At 36.7% G+C, this 17,502-nt stretch overlaps 2 protein-coding genes across 2 annotated transcripts in view; both read left to right on the plus strand.

Annotated features, from left to right (window-relative positions):
- Positions 1–11,135, plus strand: part of LOC107702866 (BAG family molecular chaperone regulator 4-like) — a 14,292-nt gene extending 3,157 nt beyond the window's left edge. The window contains exons 2-5 of the mRNA XM_016505297.1: positions 2,521–2,640; positions 2,736–2,927; positions 3,872–4,126; positions 9,157–11,135. Of these exons, the coding sequence (XP_016360783.1) occupies positions 2,521–2,640; positions 2,736–2,927; positions 3,872–4,126; positions 9,157–9,645 (1,056 nt within the window). The 3' untranslated portion in view covers positions 9,646–11,135. The remainder of the gene's footprint in view (positions 1–2,520; positions 2,641–2,735; positions 2,928–3,871; positions 4,127–9,156) is intronic.
- A 3,261-nt stretch (positions 11,136–14,396) lies between these two features.
- Positions 14,397–16,936, plus strand: LOC107702818 (dual specificity protein phosphatase 26-like). The gene is made up of 3 exons (XM_016505237.1): positions 14,397–14,729; positions 16,382–16,590; positions 16,660–16,936. Exons 1-3 carry the CDS (start codon positions 14,539–14,541, stop codon positions 16,854–16,856), a joined length of 597 nt encoding a protein of 198 aa, XP_016360723.1. The 5' UTR covers positions 14,397–14,538; the 3' UTR covers positions 16,857–16,936.
- Positions 16,937–17,502: the final 566 nt, after the last annotated feature.

Below are 17,502 nucleotides of genomic sequence, written 5' to 3' on the forward strand. Positions count from 1 at the left end.
ATCAATCCTTTAGATATTTTATTTTAAAAATGTACTAAAATCTAACCTTTCATTGGAGAATAAGAATTTAAAATGGAAGAGAATCTCATTATGAAATAAATGTTTCTCTCTAATACACATTGGTCACAATTAATCATACCCTTTTATCCAATACTTTTTGCAACCTCCTTTTGCCAAGAGAACAGTTCTGAGTCTTCACCTATAATGCCGGAAGAGTTTAGAGAACAGCTGACAGGAGATCAGAGACCATTCCTTCATACAGAATCTCTCCAGACCCTTCAGATTTCCAGCTGCATGTTGATGCTTCTCCTCTTCAGTTCACCACACTCATTTTCTATAGGGTTCAGCTCAAGGAACTGGGTTGGCCAGGGCAGCCGCAGAAGCTTGGTTTTGTTCTCCGTGACCCATTTTTGTTTTGATTTTTATGTTTGTTTGTGGATCATTGTCTTGTTGGAAGATCCAACCATGGCCCATTATAAGATTTCTAGCATGAACAGTCAGTTTTTAATTTTCTATCCATTGGTATTTTATAGAATCCATTATGCCATCTATCTGAACAAGATATCCAGGATCTAGGCCCACAACATTAAAGATCCAGCAGTATATTTCATTGTACACGTGCAGTACTTTTTTATCCCTGTGTGCACCAAACCCATCTTGAGTGTTTGCTGCTAAAAAGCTAATTTTTTTAGTTTCATCTGACCATTGAACCCAGTCACGTTTAAAGTTCCAGTCGTGTCTAGCAAATAAATATGCTGGAGTTTGTTTTTGGATGAGAGCGCGATTAGTCAACAGAAGAGACGGACGGCAGCGCGTGAGTGTTTTGCTTAATACTTGTTTGTACAGTTGTGCTCAAAATTATTCATACCCTTGGTAAATATGATCAAAGAAGGCTATGAAAATTCTGTATCAATCCTTTAGATATTTTATTTTAAAAATTTACTCAAATCTAAACTTTCATTGGAGAATAAGAATTTAAAATGGGAGAGAAATCTCATTATGAAATAAATGTTTTTCTCTAATACACATTGGTGACAATTAAACATACCCTTTTATCCAATACTTTTTGCAACCTCCTTTTGCCAAGAGAACAGTTCTGAGTCTTCGCCTATAATGCCGGAAGAGTTTAGAGAACAGCTGACAGGAGATCAGAGACCATTCCTTCATACAGAATCTCTCCAGGCCCTTCAGATTTCCAGCTGCATGTTGATGCTTCTCCTCTTCAGTTCACCACACTCATTTTCTATAGGGTTCAGCTCAAGGAACTGGGTTGGCCAGGGCAGCCGCAGAAGCTTGGTTTTGTTCTCCGTGACCCATTTTTGTTTTGATTTTTATGTTTGTTTGTGGATCATTGTCTTGTTGGAAGATCCAACCATGGCCCATTATAAGATTTCTAGCATGAACAGTCAGTTTTTAATTTTCTATCCATTGGTATTTTATAGAATCCATTATGCCATCTATCTGAACAAGATATCCAGGATCTAGGCCCACAACATTAAAGATCCAGCAGTATATTTCATTGTACACGTGCAGTACTTTTTTATCCCTGTGTGCACCAAACCCATCTTGAGTGTTTGCTGCTAAAAAGCTAATTTTTTTAGTTTCATCTGACCATTGAACCCAGTCATGTTTAAAGTTCCAGTCGTGTCTAGCGAATAAATATGCTGGAGTTTGTTTTTGGATGAGAGCGTTTTCTTTTCTAGTTTTTTTTCTTGAAACCCTCCCAAACAACATTGTTTTTTTTTTTTTTGTTTTGAGGCTTTCTGACCCCAAGACTCAACTATCTTCTGCAGTTCTCCAGCTGTGATCCTTGTAGAATCTTTGGCCACTCAGACTCTCCTCCTCACCGTGCATTAGCACGATATAGACACACGTCCTCTAACTGTATTAGAGAAAAATATTTATTTCATGATGTGATTTTTTTCCCCCACTTTTTTTTTTTTTTTTACTTCAATTAAAGGTTAGATTTTTTTTTTTTGATTGAAAGATCAAGTGGATAAACAGTTGAAATTATTACTTGCTGCTAGGAAGGAATATTTCGTTTTTTTTTCCCTATTTCTACTTTGTATTTTCACTGTAGTTTGTATTTTTGATTGCACTTACTGGTAATTATAATAATTGCCATTAACCATTTATTAAAATTTTTATGTGAGTCTTATATATACAGTATCTCACAGAAGTGAGTACACCCCTCACATTTTTGTAAATATTTTATTATATCTTTTCATGTGACAACACTGAAGCCCACTGTATATATATATTTATTATTTATTTATTTATTTCAATATGCAGTATTGCGTTGTGATTTGGGAGCAGATGGGAAATGAGTGACCATGTTTATATTATTTTATTGTAATATATTGTATTGTACAAATTATGACATTATTACTCTTACTATCCTTAAAAGCTCTCACACCACCAAAACATAACTAATACCTCTGAACATGTTTAACAGATTAATGCAAAAAAAATTCTGTACCCTATTTTGTAACGTATAGACTATAACCATTTTTATTTCAGGATTCTCAGTATTCCGGCTACTCTAATTATTGGTATCCCCAGTCGCACACGGCGGGACCTTATGGAAGCACATACCCCCCTGGAACAGAGGTCAACGGACAGGCCTCATACAATCCCCAGGTACTGCAGACATTTCAGGCTTATGTAACACCCTCTGTCAGTCAGTCAAATATACAGCAGACTTATCCCGCTTCACTCTGCTGTGCCCTTTTCAGGCAATGTCAGGCTATTCCAATGGGGTGTACAATCCAGGACAGTACTCCTCGAGTATGCTACATCCCTCCAACCCCTTCTACTGCAGTGACCAGGTTCCTTCAAGACAGCCTCAGTATCACAGCCAGACCTGCCCTGAACAAAATGCGGGGGGTTCAGCTCCTCCCCCCTACCCCGTTCCTCACTGCCAAGGGGTAAATTCAGTTACATGTAAACATAATAAAAGATTGTTAATTTAGTTTTTTACCAAGCAAATTTTTGGGTAAATTGTAAATAGTGTCCATAATAAAGAAAATTAATAATCATTTAAAAATCTACATTAAAACATGTGCCAAGTTCTTAGTAATGTATTCTTTGTATTCATGTTGGTTTCATGTGATTGAAAAAACTTTTACATTTAATTAAATTTAATGATAAACTGTCATGTGGTGTAACAAACAAGTGAAATTAAATTAAAAAAATTCTTAAACCTTGAATAAATGTGTGTAACAGCATTGCTATTGTTAAATAAAAAATATTTTTTGGTAATGCAAAGAAAGCTGAAATAAATTAAAATGTAAATTTAAGATGAAAAACTCTTCTGAATGCATGAATGTACCAGCATTGTTATTGTTAACTATTGTTTTGGTAATTAAAATGAAGCTAAAATAAAGTATAAAAATTAGATTAAACACTTTTAATATACTGTAACTGAAATAAGTACTAAAATTAGATAAATAGAAATAGAAATATTAAAAACTAATAAAAATGACAAAAGCACATAACAAAATTACTAAAATTTAAATAAAAACTGAAAATATGAAAATAAAAGCTAATTTAAAATATGAATGAATACTATAATAGTAAATATATTTTACTAAAATAGAACTGGGGTATACATATTGTGATAATTTAAATTTTTTTTTTTAATGTTAAATAATTTTTAAACATCATGAAAGTTTTGGGGAGTCGCACCACATGACATCATGACATCAGAACTAATATTCTGATATTTTAAGAGCCTTGTTGACTTCTGGATTTTTTTTTTTTTTAATCACTTTCTGTTTTCCTGTTTTTTCCCCCCTGCATTTTGCTTGTACCACATGAAAAAGTATCTCTCAATGTCATAGTTCTTTCTGGACTTTTTTTTCCCCGTTAGGCTCCTGGCTACCCAGCAGGATCTTACCCACACTATGGAGAAGGGTGCATTTCGAATGCCCCCTACCTCAACCAGCAGCCCATGCTCTCAAGACCCCAGCACGAGGCCTGGTCCCATTCTGGAGGGTACGGGCCCACACCGCCCCAACAGCAGTGGCCGTCCAATACTCAGACACCCCATGGCCACTATAACCATGTACAACCGCCTTACCCTCCACCGTGGCAAGGACCTGCACCACCTCCATATGAGCACAAGGTATTTGTGATGTTCTGCTAAAACTTTTCTTTAATTTGATTGTGATTCCTGTTTTGAACTGAAGGAGAAAATACAAATAAGTAAAAAATAGAGCACTATCTTCTGACCTTTTGAGAAAATCTTCCCTTTGTTGTTTCTAAGCAAATATATACTGTTACTATATAGTGCATAATAAAGCAAATTGGCCATAATGTTATTTCTTTAATTTGATAAACTGTTAATTAAGTGAATAATTAAATATCATTACATAGTTCTTATTTGTAACTGTAATATTTGGATATTTGAAACTTAGTAGCACGTAATTACATTATAGGCTATTGTGATTACATGTAAGGTAAGTGCAGTTACGTAATATATGAACTAAGCTGTCAGGCTAATTAGGATTCTGTATGCTTTGCTAGTACATAAGCAAACTGAAACAGACATTAATGGTCGTTATAAGAGTTCAAACAACATTGATTTTCATAACATGATTTGGTAGGAACTGGAATCAGACGCTAAAGAGAGTAACCATTAAAAGTAATTAGAGCCAATAGCCGTTTCTCAATATGCGTTCTTAAGTGATCTTGCGTCCTTGTGTTCTCGCTCTGTAATCATTAACCGTCAAAGTTCAATTCCAATACTTAAGAATGCAAGTACAGAGAATGCATGAAAGTTGCCCTGATGCGTTCTTGATACCTGAGGATGCATCGAATGCAGACTTGAGAGAATCGAACCGTTAGAAATCCTAGAAGATGCTGTGGGCGGATGACGTATGGAAGCCTGTAAGCATTAAACTTCTCATTATTGCTTAAGAGATTCCCGCTGCAAGCTTGCAAATACTAGTGCTGTGTTCGATACATCGATACGACGATGTATCATCACAGAGATTTGACGATACGAGTATCGATACAGCTGGCCCTGTATCGATATTGTGGCACGTGTGCAGCAGTGGACCACGCTTAATTTGAATATAAGAACACCGTTAAAAATTGAGTAGAAAAGTGCGAGGTTTCTAAAGGTTTAATCTGGCCGCAGAGGAACACAACTGGGTTGCCTGATATAATTCAATTCAATTCAAATTTATTTGTATAGCGTTTTTCACGATACAAATCGTTGCAAAGCAACTTTACAGCAAATTAAGTTTCTACAATATTTAGTGGTAGCTTATCAGTGGTGACTGTCAGTCAATGTACATATGGCAGAAATGTATGGAAAAATCAATTAAAGACGTAATCAATTAAAGACGTAATCAAACAGACGATGAACACTATTAACAGCAATTATTATATGATGCAATCAAACTTATAGCAAAATGTGGTAGTTCTGTAAAAACTGCGGGGCAGCGCTAAAAAGTTTGTTCCTGAATGTCCGAGTGCGGCCACAACGTGATCTGTGTTAGTAAATCGCAATTAGTCACACAAAAACGGTAATTAATCAGATTAAAAATTGTAATCTATTGACAGCCCTAATTTAATTAACTGTAGATTACCTTTAATAGATTACATTTTCATGAAAACATTTGCAATTGGTTTGTAAAATGTATCAAAGGTTTTGTTGCATTCACACTTTTTTGACCAGCAGGTGCTGTGTTTCCAGTCCTTTGGAAAAGTAAATTATTTTATCAAGCAGTTAGGCTATGTTCACACTTTGCATCTTTTTTTAAGCTGTCAGCGTCTGTTTTACATTATAATCGTATGGAGTAAACGGTGTTTTCAAAAAAAGTCCTGAGCACTTTTTTTAAACACCACCACTGGCGTCTTTTTCTGCAGCTCACAACGTCTTTTCAAGTTGAAAAAACGTTAACTTTTCTGAAAAAAAAAAACGCCCTACGTCAAGCGCCTTTTTGACAGCTTACCAATGGCAAGCGAGTAGCGAGACCAGTCGTTCCCATAACAACAAGAAAAAATTGAGAAGGTGCCGGTAGACAGACTTATCGTACTAGTTTAGACTTTTGTTTAGTCTAAAATATGCCGCAAACTGTGCGTCATCCAACCGGAGCTCCTGAACTAAATTGTTGTAAACACCATACTGTTTCCTCCCTGTATAATGTCATGCACCCACAAACGTTGTTGTGAACCGACATTCTCCTCCACGTTAACTTCAAAAGCCAACGCAAGAGCCAACTTCCTCTTTCTCAACATTTCTGCACCACATAGCACTAGGCTACTGTTGCAGCTGTTTTTATAGCAACAAAAGATGCTCAGCTGCCATTTGTAACCAAAACGCTGCCAGCTTTTTTTTACTAAAATGCACCCGTGTCAACTTTTTCTTGTCAAAAAAGACGCCAGGTGTGAACACGCTCTTAGTTTGGTTTATTCTGAGCTTTCAAAAGCTTTCTCCCATCACTAGCATACAGAGTATGCACTGTTGGAAAAATGGGGTTACACCTGTATATAGGGTTGGGTACCGAAACCCGGTACCAATATGGCACCGGTACCCATGTAACCAGTATGTACTAGAACCGAATCAGAACGCAGATTTTGGTGCCATGCCTGAGCGATCGATTGAAATATTTGTCCTCTGGTTCTTCGCAACAGATGTAAGAAGCATCATCACCGGCACCGCACGTGAAAAATAATTTCCCGACTGAGAAAACGCACGTGAACTCAAGTCGGAAAGCTCTAATAATACAAATCCAACAAATCTTTGTAGTAACGTGAGTGTCAATGTTGTTTTCACATTCCGACTTAAAAGCACGACTCGGGAAATGAGAGCATCCGAGGAGCGCGTGAATGCAATCGTGGTACTGTAATACACTGATCAGTCTGCACAGTCGGTCTGCATCAAGTCGAACACACCTACTACTGTAGTTAACACCGGTTACACTCAGAGATGTGGCTCACATGTGAGGCTGTATTGTGAATGCGTCCCAGTCCCCTTACATGTAAGGCTATATTTACACTAGTAAGTTTTTGTTTAAAAATTAAAACGATCCTCGTCATAGCCTACTGGCGTTTCCACTGTTTTTCAAGCTGGCTTTCCACTATCTCCGACAAACGACAGACCGGAAGTCATTCATTTCCAATGGAGAGTAGTGCGGGAGCTACAATCATATTTGAAATTTCAGATCCGATTTGAACTTCGGATGTGTAAAAATATTTGAACTTCTGCAGCTAGACCGTATGCGACCGCCCGACCGGATGTGATGTATTTTAATCAAAACCTAAGTGCGAGGTTATAATTACCAATATTTTTCCACTTTAACGTTATTCTGTAAACACCATTTCTGTAAAATGGCGGTTTAGAATAATTACTCTCATGTACTCTCATGTAAAGTACTCTCATGAATGCGCAGCAGAGACTGACACGGAAGAGAAGAATTGTTGAATAAAGTCGTTATTTTTGCTTACTTTGCGCACTGGGTATCGAGTTTGATACTTTTTAGGCACCGACCGAATTGCCGCGATATCGAGTATCGAAAAACTTCTCGTCGTTCGGTACCACATTTCGATACCTAAGGGGTAATCTCATCAATGTCAGTGAGCCAATAAGCCTGCAGCACTAGTGTTCGACTAGAAGTGGCGCGGCGCAGATCGATCAGTGTTTTGACATCCGAGAGAGCGATTCGAACGCATACGGAGCAGTCTGCTCTCTATAGCTCTCGTGGTACTGTAATACACTGATCAGTCTGCACAGTCGGTCTGCATCAAGTCGAACACACCTACTACTGTAGTTAACACCGGTTACACTCAGAGATGTGGCTCACATGTGAGGCTGTATTGTGAATGCGTCCCAGTCCCCTTACATGTAAGGCTATATTTACACTAGTAAGTTTTTGTTTAAAAATTAAAACGATCCTCGTCATAGCCTACTGGCGTTTCCACTGTTTTTCAAGCTGGCTTTCCACTATCTCCGACAAACGACAGACCGGAAGTCATTCATTTCCAATGGAGAGTAGTGCGGGAGCTGCGTGAAGCTCCGATCATATGCAGAAGTCCGTTCATACTACACGTCCGAAAGCGCATGTTACGTGACCATTCATGCACACATCATGCTACATAAGACAATAAATAAGATTTATATTCCGCTTTTACTCAAAACTCACTTTAAACCACCATCGAGTGTTTTAATAACTTCTGATTGCCGTCTAATGTGTGTTTTGGCCATGTAATGTTGCTGAAATATTACTCAGAACAGCGTTTGTGGAAGAGAGAACGCAGACAGACAGAAGCTGCTAATGCTCATCAGTAAATCAGTGGAAAATAAATAGCAATGATGAGTCTGTCTTAGCTATACGTTTTAAAACGAACACGCACTAGTGTAAATGTAGCCTATAACAGATGTGTAAACAAGTCTATTTGAGCTTTTGATATTAAAACTATTTGCACTGATTTATTGTGTTGGTTACATTTTAATGCTTTGTGCAGTGGGTCAGGAGATGAGTCTTTGAGTCTGTATAAACATCACCAAGCTGAAAAATAAAACCAATATATATATTTTTTTTAGATAATGTGATTTTGTTAAAATTGATTTCATAAAATTGGTATCGAAAAAAGTATCGTTCAGGAACCGGTATCGAAGTCAAGGTATCGGTATCGGAAAATTTTGAACGATACCCAGCCCTAGTTACAGCTATAATAGCATGCCGTTGTCCATATAAGGGATTTCCTGGAGGGTCATGAGTTCGCTACTTCTGTGACTAGATATGTGGATTTTCTGTGCAAGGGTGCCCTCTGGCGTCTGGTATGAAACAGGCATCATGTGTTTATAGTGCTAATGGCCAATCCATCATTTTTTGGGGAATTTTTATTTATTTATTCATTTTTTAATAAGTATCAGTTCAGGCACCGTTTAGGCACCGGAACCATTTTAAAAGTATCTATTTGGCACCGTTATCCAAAAAAAAAAAAAACGATACCCAACCCTACCTGTACAGTTTGTGCATACTATGCTGGTGATGAATATGTCATGCGCACACATACTCTAGCATGCGTGTAAAAAAAACAACAACAGAGTATACTTTGGGTTTAACACATGCAAAATGCACATTGCAGTTTTGAAATTGGTATATTGTGTAATATTGAAGAACTTTTTAATCTCTCTCTTAGGATCTACCATATCACAGTCAGCCTCATATCCACCCTCGAAACCAGCATCCAGGCTCCAAACCACGAGTCAGCACTCCAAACCCAACTCCACCTCCGCCCAATGCCGCCCAGTTCAGCGCTCCGCCTCAAATCTACAACAAGGCTCCCTCCGGAGGTGCAGGACCTGAGCCCAAACCAGCCCAGAATGAACAACCTCCAACGTCTTCCCACCAAGGATCGTCCACTCCAGCCCCATTAAGCGATAATCCCAGCCTGGCTCGAGTTCAGCAGGTTCTGGCCAGAGTTCAGCTCCTCCAAGAGGACGTGGATGAGTTTGTGGGGAAAAAGACAGACAAGAGCTACCGGTGCCTGGAGGAACATTTAACAAAAGAGCTGCTGGAATTGGACTCGGTGGAGACCAACGGACAGGACAACGTTCGACAGGCTCGCAAAGAAGCCGTTCAGAGGATCCAGGCCATCTTGGACCGCCTTGAGAAAAAGGCTTTCTAATAACAGAGTGGTTGTTCTTTTCTTTTCTTCTTCTTTTTAATGATATCTCCTCATGATAACAGATTAGGATTTTCACAGTTTGTCAGTTAGTTTGCCAGCATTAACTTTGTGGTGTTTTTGGGTTGTGTACCTTATTGATGGTAATGTATTAGTAGAAATACAGGTGCAAAATGTCCTAATCATTGCAGTGCCATACTCAAACCAGCCTTCTGCCATCCAGCAAAGAGCAGCGGCAGTCTGACATCTGCACAGAATTAAACATAAGTCTCATTGCATAACACCATCTTAAGACCTTCGTTGTTTTTTTGTTTCGTTTTTTCTTGAGTCTAGGCAGACTGAAAGGATAAAACAGAGCTAATTCAACCACATTTTAATACTTCCAGGGGTTTTTGGTAGCACAACTTTCAAGACCAGTGCTTTTTGCACTGGGAATGTTGTTTAGCACTGCTGTTATTCCAATACTTTCTTGATTATTTTGTAAAATATCTTGATCTATAAATAAAAGAAGGTCAGTTTTTTGTAACTCACTCCGTTTAATTTCATCCATTTTCTATTGGATTTTGTATTAGTTTCATCACTGGTTTTATTCAGTCACCTTCTTCATGGAAATGTATGAATAAAGGTGCAATCACATTTGCCACGTTTCGCCATCAAAAAGGTTTTCCGCTGTTAATAGTGAAGCAATTCATGAAACACCGCTCACACAAAAGTCACTTTCAAACCAAGCAGCTTTCTCTTGATTAATGAGATTCCTATTAAAATTATTGGATTTCACTTGCAAAATTTTGCAATGTTAAATGTACCTGCACCTTAACTGATTACACAGTTTTCGATTTAGAGCATGGTTCGGTCTTGTCCAAACTGAATGTTACAAACCCACAGCTTGGACGGATCTCAGACCAGCTGCTATTGGATCCATAGTTCCTGTCCCGCTACTCTTTTTCCAGGCCGCATCTGGATTTTAAAGACCCCTTGAAATTCTTAAAATCAAAAATGGTGTTTTGTGGGTTTTAGACCTTATCGGTTAGCTTTGAGACCATCTACATGCTAGTATGCTATTAAAAGTTGACAAACCTTCAGTACCACCTGCCTCCAACAAGCAATAGCTAGTAGCAAATCATGGTTTTCCTAGGCTGCGATGTAAACCGTTTATAAAAAGACAAGCCCTTTGATATGTTTTGCCCCAACTTCTTGTTTCAATATTAAAGAAATTGCTTTCATCAAACCATTTCACATGGTCTTTAAAGTTCAATGAAGCCTACACTTCATCTGCCGTGGTCACTTCCTTTGATTGTGCACCTGCATCTCAGTTCACCTTTTAGTAGAGGCCTTGGTGTTAACATGATTGTTTACATCCTGCAGTTCGGAGAACTTTTAGCTATTGTTCATTTTCTTTCCTTTGTTTGTGAGACTACTGATCTGTAGCTGATTCAACGCATCTGCGTCAGAGTTCAGGTGGCAGTAGCCATATACAGACCGTATATAGTCAAACAGGACATTAAGACATTAAGAAATAATGTACAGTTGGACATAGTCTTTAATGATCAATGAAGCCTACACTTCATCTGCTGTGGTCACTTCCTTTGATTGTGCACCTGCATCTCAGTTCACCTTTTAGTAGAGGCGTTGGTGTTAACATGATTGTTTACATCCTGCAGTTCGGAGAACTTTTAGCTATTGTTCATTTTCTTTCCTTTGTTTGTGAGACTACTGATCTGTAGCTGATTCAACGCATCTGCGTCAGAGTTCAGGTGGCAGTAGCCATATACAGACCGTATATAGTCAAACAGGACATTAAGACATTAAGAAATAATGTACAGTTTATATCTGAAGGACGAGTGTGGATGCGGATTACGGACAGACCATCAGCACTACTCCATGGAATAAAAGCTCCCTTTAACTTCACTACATTTAATACTTTGCACCAAAGTCACTGATATCATGGACCGTTCAACAGGTCTTCCTCCTACAAAAAAGGATTTTATGTCTGTTTTGTAACCAGGATAAAACAGTGCCATAATATCAGCAGGTGCTTTTTCATACCACAACAGAGAATTATCTCAAATACAAAAAAAAATACAAATCAACTGAGCTCTGCATGAAGTCTCAGATTCTGTGTTTATCTTTATTGTCTGTTTTTCTCTCTCTCCCTCTGTAAATGATCTCTTATGTATACCTGAAATTGTTTATTAGATTAATCTTTACAGAAAAAGAAAAGTATATTTGTATAACGAATATATTGAAAACACAAATCCTAAGTAAGGACCAAAAACCTGCCTGCTGAAGTCCCCATGTAATGCATGTTTTTGAACACAAGCGGGGACTGTTTCTTTATAATGTTGTAGGACTGAATAAAGGTCGACTAACTGTAGGGTCTCTCATATTAAATATCAAGACATTCAAATTATTGTGTCATCAGCTTACGGCATAATATTCATAGCAACATTTATTTACATTTATAAATAGCTTCACTGCAGTAGCCCATTTGAAAACCATAACATATTTACTCGGTCCTTTCCAATAAAGAAGAACAGAAAAAAATATGTACTTTCTTATTGCCAAAATTTAGCATAACGAATTAAAATACGTTTTCATTTATTGAATCCTAATATGCTAAAATGAATATAATAATATAACATCCTAATATGAAAGAAATGCCAAGTTATACAAAGTTTTAAGCCAGTGTAAGTTGTATGCTTCGGTTTTGTGAAAATGAAATTTCCTAAATTTCGCTAACCACAACTTCAGCCGCTTTACTGTTTGACTTTGACCAAGACCGACTTGATGATTGTCTGATTATGTACGGAACTAGAAGGCCAATCACAATGCAGTATGTAAATAATGTAAGTAAGAAGGCCAATCACAATACAGTATGTAAAGAATGTAAGTATGAAGGCCAATCACAGTGCAGTATGTAAATAATGTAAGTAAGAAGGCCAATCACAATACAGTATGTAAAGAATGTAAGTATGAAGGCCAATCACAGTGCAGTATGTAAATAATGTAAGTAAGAAGGCCAATCACAATACAGTATGTAAAGAATGTAAGTATGAAGGCCAATCACAGTGCAGTATGTAAATAATGTAAGTAAGAAGGCCAATCACAATACAGTATGTAAAGAATGTAAGTATGAAGGCCAATCACAGTGCAGTATGTAAATAATGTAAGTAAGAAGGCCAATCACAATACAGTATGTAAAGAATGTAAGTATGAAGGCCAATCACAGTGCAGTATGTAAATAATGTAAGTAAGAAGGCCAATCACAATACAGTATGTAAAGAATGTAAGTATGAAGGCCAATCACAGTGCAGTATGTAAATAATGTAAGTAAGAAGGCCAATCACAATACAGTATGTAAAGAATGTAAGTATGAAGGCCAATCACAGTGCAGTATGTAAATAATGTAAGTAAGAAGGCCAATCACAATACAGTATGTAAAGAATGTAAGTATGAAGGCCAATCACAGTGCAGTATGTAAATAATGTAAGTAAGAAGGCCAATCACAATACAGTATGTAAAGAATGTAAGTATGAAGGCCAATCACAGTGCAGTATGTAAATAATGTAAGTAAGAAGGCCAATCACAATACAGTATGTAAAGAATGTAAGTATGAAGGCCAATCACAGTGCAGTATGTAAATAATGTAAGTAAGAAGGCCAATCACAATACAGTATGTAAAGAATGTAAGTATGAAGGCCAATCACAGTGCAGTATGTAAATAATGTAAGTAAGAAGGCCAATCACAATACAGTATGTAAAGAATGTAAGTATGAAGGCCAATCACAGTGCAGTATGTAAATAATGTAAGTAAGAAGGCCAATCACAATACAGTATGTAAAGAATGTAAGTATGAAGGCCAATCACAGTGCAGTATGTAAATAATGTAAGTAAGAAGGCCAATCACAATACAGTATGTAAAGAATGTAAGTATGAAGGCCAATCACAGTGCAGTATGTAAATAATGTAAGTAAGAAGGCCAATCACAATACAGTATGTAAAGAATGTAAGTATGAAGGCCAATCACAGTGCAGTATGTAAATAATGTAAGTAAGAAGGCCAATCACAATACAGTATGTAAAGAATGTAAGTATGAAGGCCAATCACAGTGCAGTATGTAAATAATGTAAGTAAGAAGGCCAATCACAATACAGTATGTAAAGAATGTAAGTATGAAGGCCAATCACAGTGCAGTATGTAAATAATGTAAGTAAGAAGGCCAATCACAATGCAGTATGTAAACAATGTAAGAAGGCCAATCACAATGCAGTATGTAAACAATGTAAGTAAGAAGGCCAATCACAATTCAGCATTTAAATAAATGTATGTAAGAGGGCCAATAACAATCCAGAATTCATAACTGAGTGGTATACATTCAAATATTATAATAACGCCATAATTTTGAAAGGTGAACATTTTAACAATGTGAGTCAATAAGAATTTTCACAATTTTACTTCATATTTCTGAAATAAAGTATAATATTTATTATATATTTTTACAGTGGCCAATACCCAACTGACAAGCTAGAAACAATCCTAATTCACAGATTCATGTCAATGTTAAATTTACAGTTATATCTTTCCTGCATCCTGTTGTTTATGTTATATTATCAACAAAATTATTAGGCCGTACTGTAGATTAAAGCAAACTGTCTGTAAATCGTCGAGCAGATATATTATTACATTGCATGTGTAATTGATCTGCTTTGAACGCGCAGGCCCAAGAGACTAAAAATAACCCCTGGCTTCCAAAACAGGGCTTTTATTCATGCAGACTATGAATTGGCAGTCTGAATAACTTTAACAGGCGTGTATCGACCTGATATTGTGTCGTGCACTTAAATAAATCGAAACAACTTCCTGGGGTTAGTATTAACAAAAAGCAGTGGACACTAAATGCCCATTTACAACTTAAAAATGTCTTACAGGTCTAAATATTCAGACGGTACCTCACGTTCAACTCAAGCGGTGGTTGACTTCACCTCTCCCGGTTTAGCGGTGATGGAGGCTGAACGTCTTCTGGTCTCTGGAAGAGCCGTCAACACTAACGCGGATGAAGTCTGGCCCAGTCTGTACATCGGCAACATGTAAGCACACTGCCGCTTTTCCCAATTCATTCTTATTTATAGCTTACATATGCGTAAAAATTACACCTTTGTTGTACAAAACCTATTTTTAATGCTTATTAGTACATGTACGTAGTTATCTGCACAACGAGTTGCTGCTGTTCGTAATGTAGTACATATTCATGAACACAAGAGGAAGCTGTTTCTCTATAAATCACTAAGCTAATAAGCCTTTTCCACCCAGCTTTTCCTAATTCATTCTTATTTATAGCTTACATATGCGTAAAAATTACACCTTTGTTGTACAAAACCTATTTTTAATGCTTATTAGTACATGTACGTAGTTATCTGCACAACGAGTTGCTGCTGTTCGTAATGTAGTACATATTCATGAACACAAGAGGAAGCTGTTTCTCTATAAATCACTAAGCTAATAAGCCTTTTCCACCCAAAAGAATATTTTAGAGTACCCAACATAGTGCTGGGCGGTATACCGGTTCATACCAAATACCGGTGTTTATTTTTGGTCATACCGCCCAGCACTAACCCAACACTTAAAAAAAAATGCTATTTAAAATAACAAAGCTATTAACCCCTTAACTGTCACCCCCATTTTTGAACATAGACGTGAAAGTGCATTATACAAACTTAAATTGTTATAATTAATGAACGCTTTTGAATACAGACCTAAGGTTGGTCTCTTTTTAAAGAAGATAATCTGCAGATTATTGCAGAATCATTAAAAAAAACGAAAGTATAAAAAAGTTATAGAAGTTTGAATTTACTGTAAAGAAAATTTACTATACTATTTTTTATTTTATATAAAATAAATATTTTACACAATTTTTACAAAAATTATTTTTACAAAATTATTTTAATTAAAAATTAAAGCCATATGTCTAAATAAGTTGTGTTCCAAATTTGAAGTTGGTATATAAAACAATTGAGGTTCCTATACGATTTTGTTTAGGCGTTATACCAAAATAAGCCACCGGGGGACTCCCAAACTTTTTTTTTTTTTTGCATTTTATTGTCCCAAATGTATAAATTTCTCTCTCAATATGACTTCTATCACAAAATAACCATATGGAATCTTGAGACTCAGACCTTTTCAACGATATGTATTTTGTCAGGATTATAAAAAGTTTCTAAAAGACTAATATATTTTGTAATGGTTTACACAGGATGAATTTTGAGGTTTTAAGCTTTCAAATGATAATTTATGATGATTAGTGATTACTAAAACATGTGATAAGGGAAAAAGGCAACGAAAAAGACTTTTTGTGACAAAGGTCAGAACTCCTGTTATGATGTAGATTTTTTGAGGTGCACTCTTGTCAAAAATGAATCTATTACTGTTCCTACATACTACATTTGTAACAAAACAAAAAAACAGTGGTAAAATATCTATCTAGGAGTCTTTAGACCTTCCCAACGATATATAGTTTGTCATGATTAGATTAGGATTTAATTTTAATATAATTAAGTAAACTTAGGTGTCCCGCTGACGGGACGGTGACAGTTAAGAGGTTTTAAATAAACAGTCAGTTCTGCTAACAGGAACAGAGCATCTACTAAGCAACTGAAATGCCTGCAAAACAAGTGTTCTGCTGACATTTTATAACCTGTATGTTCAATAATACTGCTGTGTGATGCATTTTCTCTTTGTTTAGGGATATAGCTGAAAACTGTGCAGAGATGAGAAGGCGTCGCTTCACTCATGTCCTGAACTGCGCCCACAGCTCCAGACGTGGCGGCGAGATCTATGATGGCATGGGCATCACATACATGGGCATAGATGCACACGATTCCCCCACGTATGACATGAGTGCCAACTTTAACAGAGCTGCTGAATTTATACATACAGCGCTGAAAGGGGGAGGTAAGTGCGCGTCCCACTAATCCAGTCGCTTGCAGCTGAGAGTCACTAAACTCTATCTTCTTATCGAAGGCAAAATCCTGGTTCACTGTCATGTTGGAGTGAGTCGATCAGCCACTATAGTTTTGGCATATCTGATGCTGAAACACAACATGACGCTGGTGGAGGCGATCCAGAAGGTAAAAGAGGGAAGAGGCGTCTTTCCCAACCGAGGCTTCCTCAGACAACTCATTGACCTTCATATTAAATTATATGGCTACAGAAACTAGACACACAACAGCCATGAGAGACAATGAAAATTGAGCGGACAGGAGAAATATGGATCAATGTGGATTTTAATATTTTTGGAACAGCAACTTGATCCACCTTTGCATTGTTTTATTTAATTCAAATAGTTTAAATGAACATATTAAAATGAACATACCTGATGACATTATCTTTCTTGCTTTTTTATTGAGTAAACATTAACATACATGCCCTTTCATTCAAATGCAAATATTCAACAATTATGCATATAAAAATAAAACTGAAATAATATAATAATAATAATAAGGGTACAATCAGGTATAAAAATATCAAATAAATACTGTGTATACAAACGTTTAAAGCATTTGTAGCTTTTTAGCTTTAATAGCTATTTTAAATAGCCTTTTAATGCTGTCTATGAACAGCCTTACTTCAGTCAACAAAACCATAAAAATGGGGAGGGGTTTATTAGTAAATTTGCATTTATGAATTAGAACTTTTGTCAAAATGATTAGTACATTAATTTAAAGCAGCCTTTCATCCTCTTTAGAATGTTCGGTGGAAGCCAAAAAAAGTGCTTTTTCCCATAAAAGTGAGAGAGGTCTTGAACACTGAACATTTTCATTGATTGATTTCTGTATTATCCCTCTTGTTGTTGAAGGAATTACG

The sequence above is a fragment of the Sinocyclocheilus anshuiensis genome, unplaced genomic scaffold, assembly GCF_001515605.1.
Source record: "Sinocyclocheilus anshuiensis isolate Anshui unplaced genomic scaffold, SAMN03320099.WGS_v1.1 scaffold366, whole genome shotgun sequence".
Lineage (NCBI taxonomy): Eukaryota > Metazoa > Chordata > Actinopteri > Cypriniformes > Cyprinidae > Sinocyclocheilus > Sinocyclocheilus anshuiensis.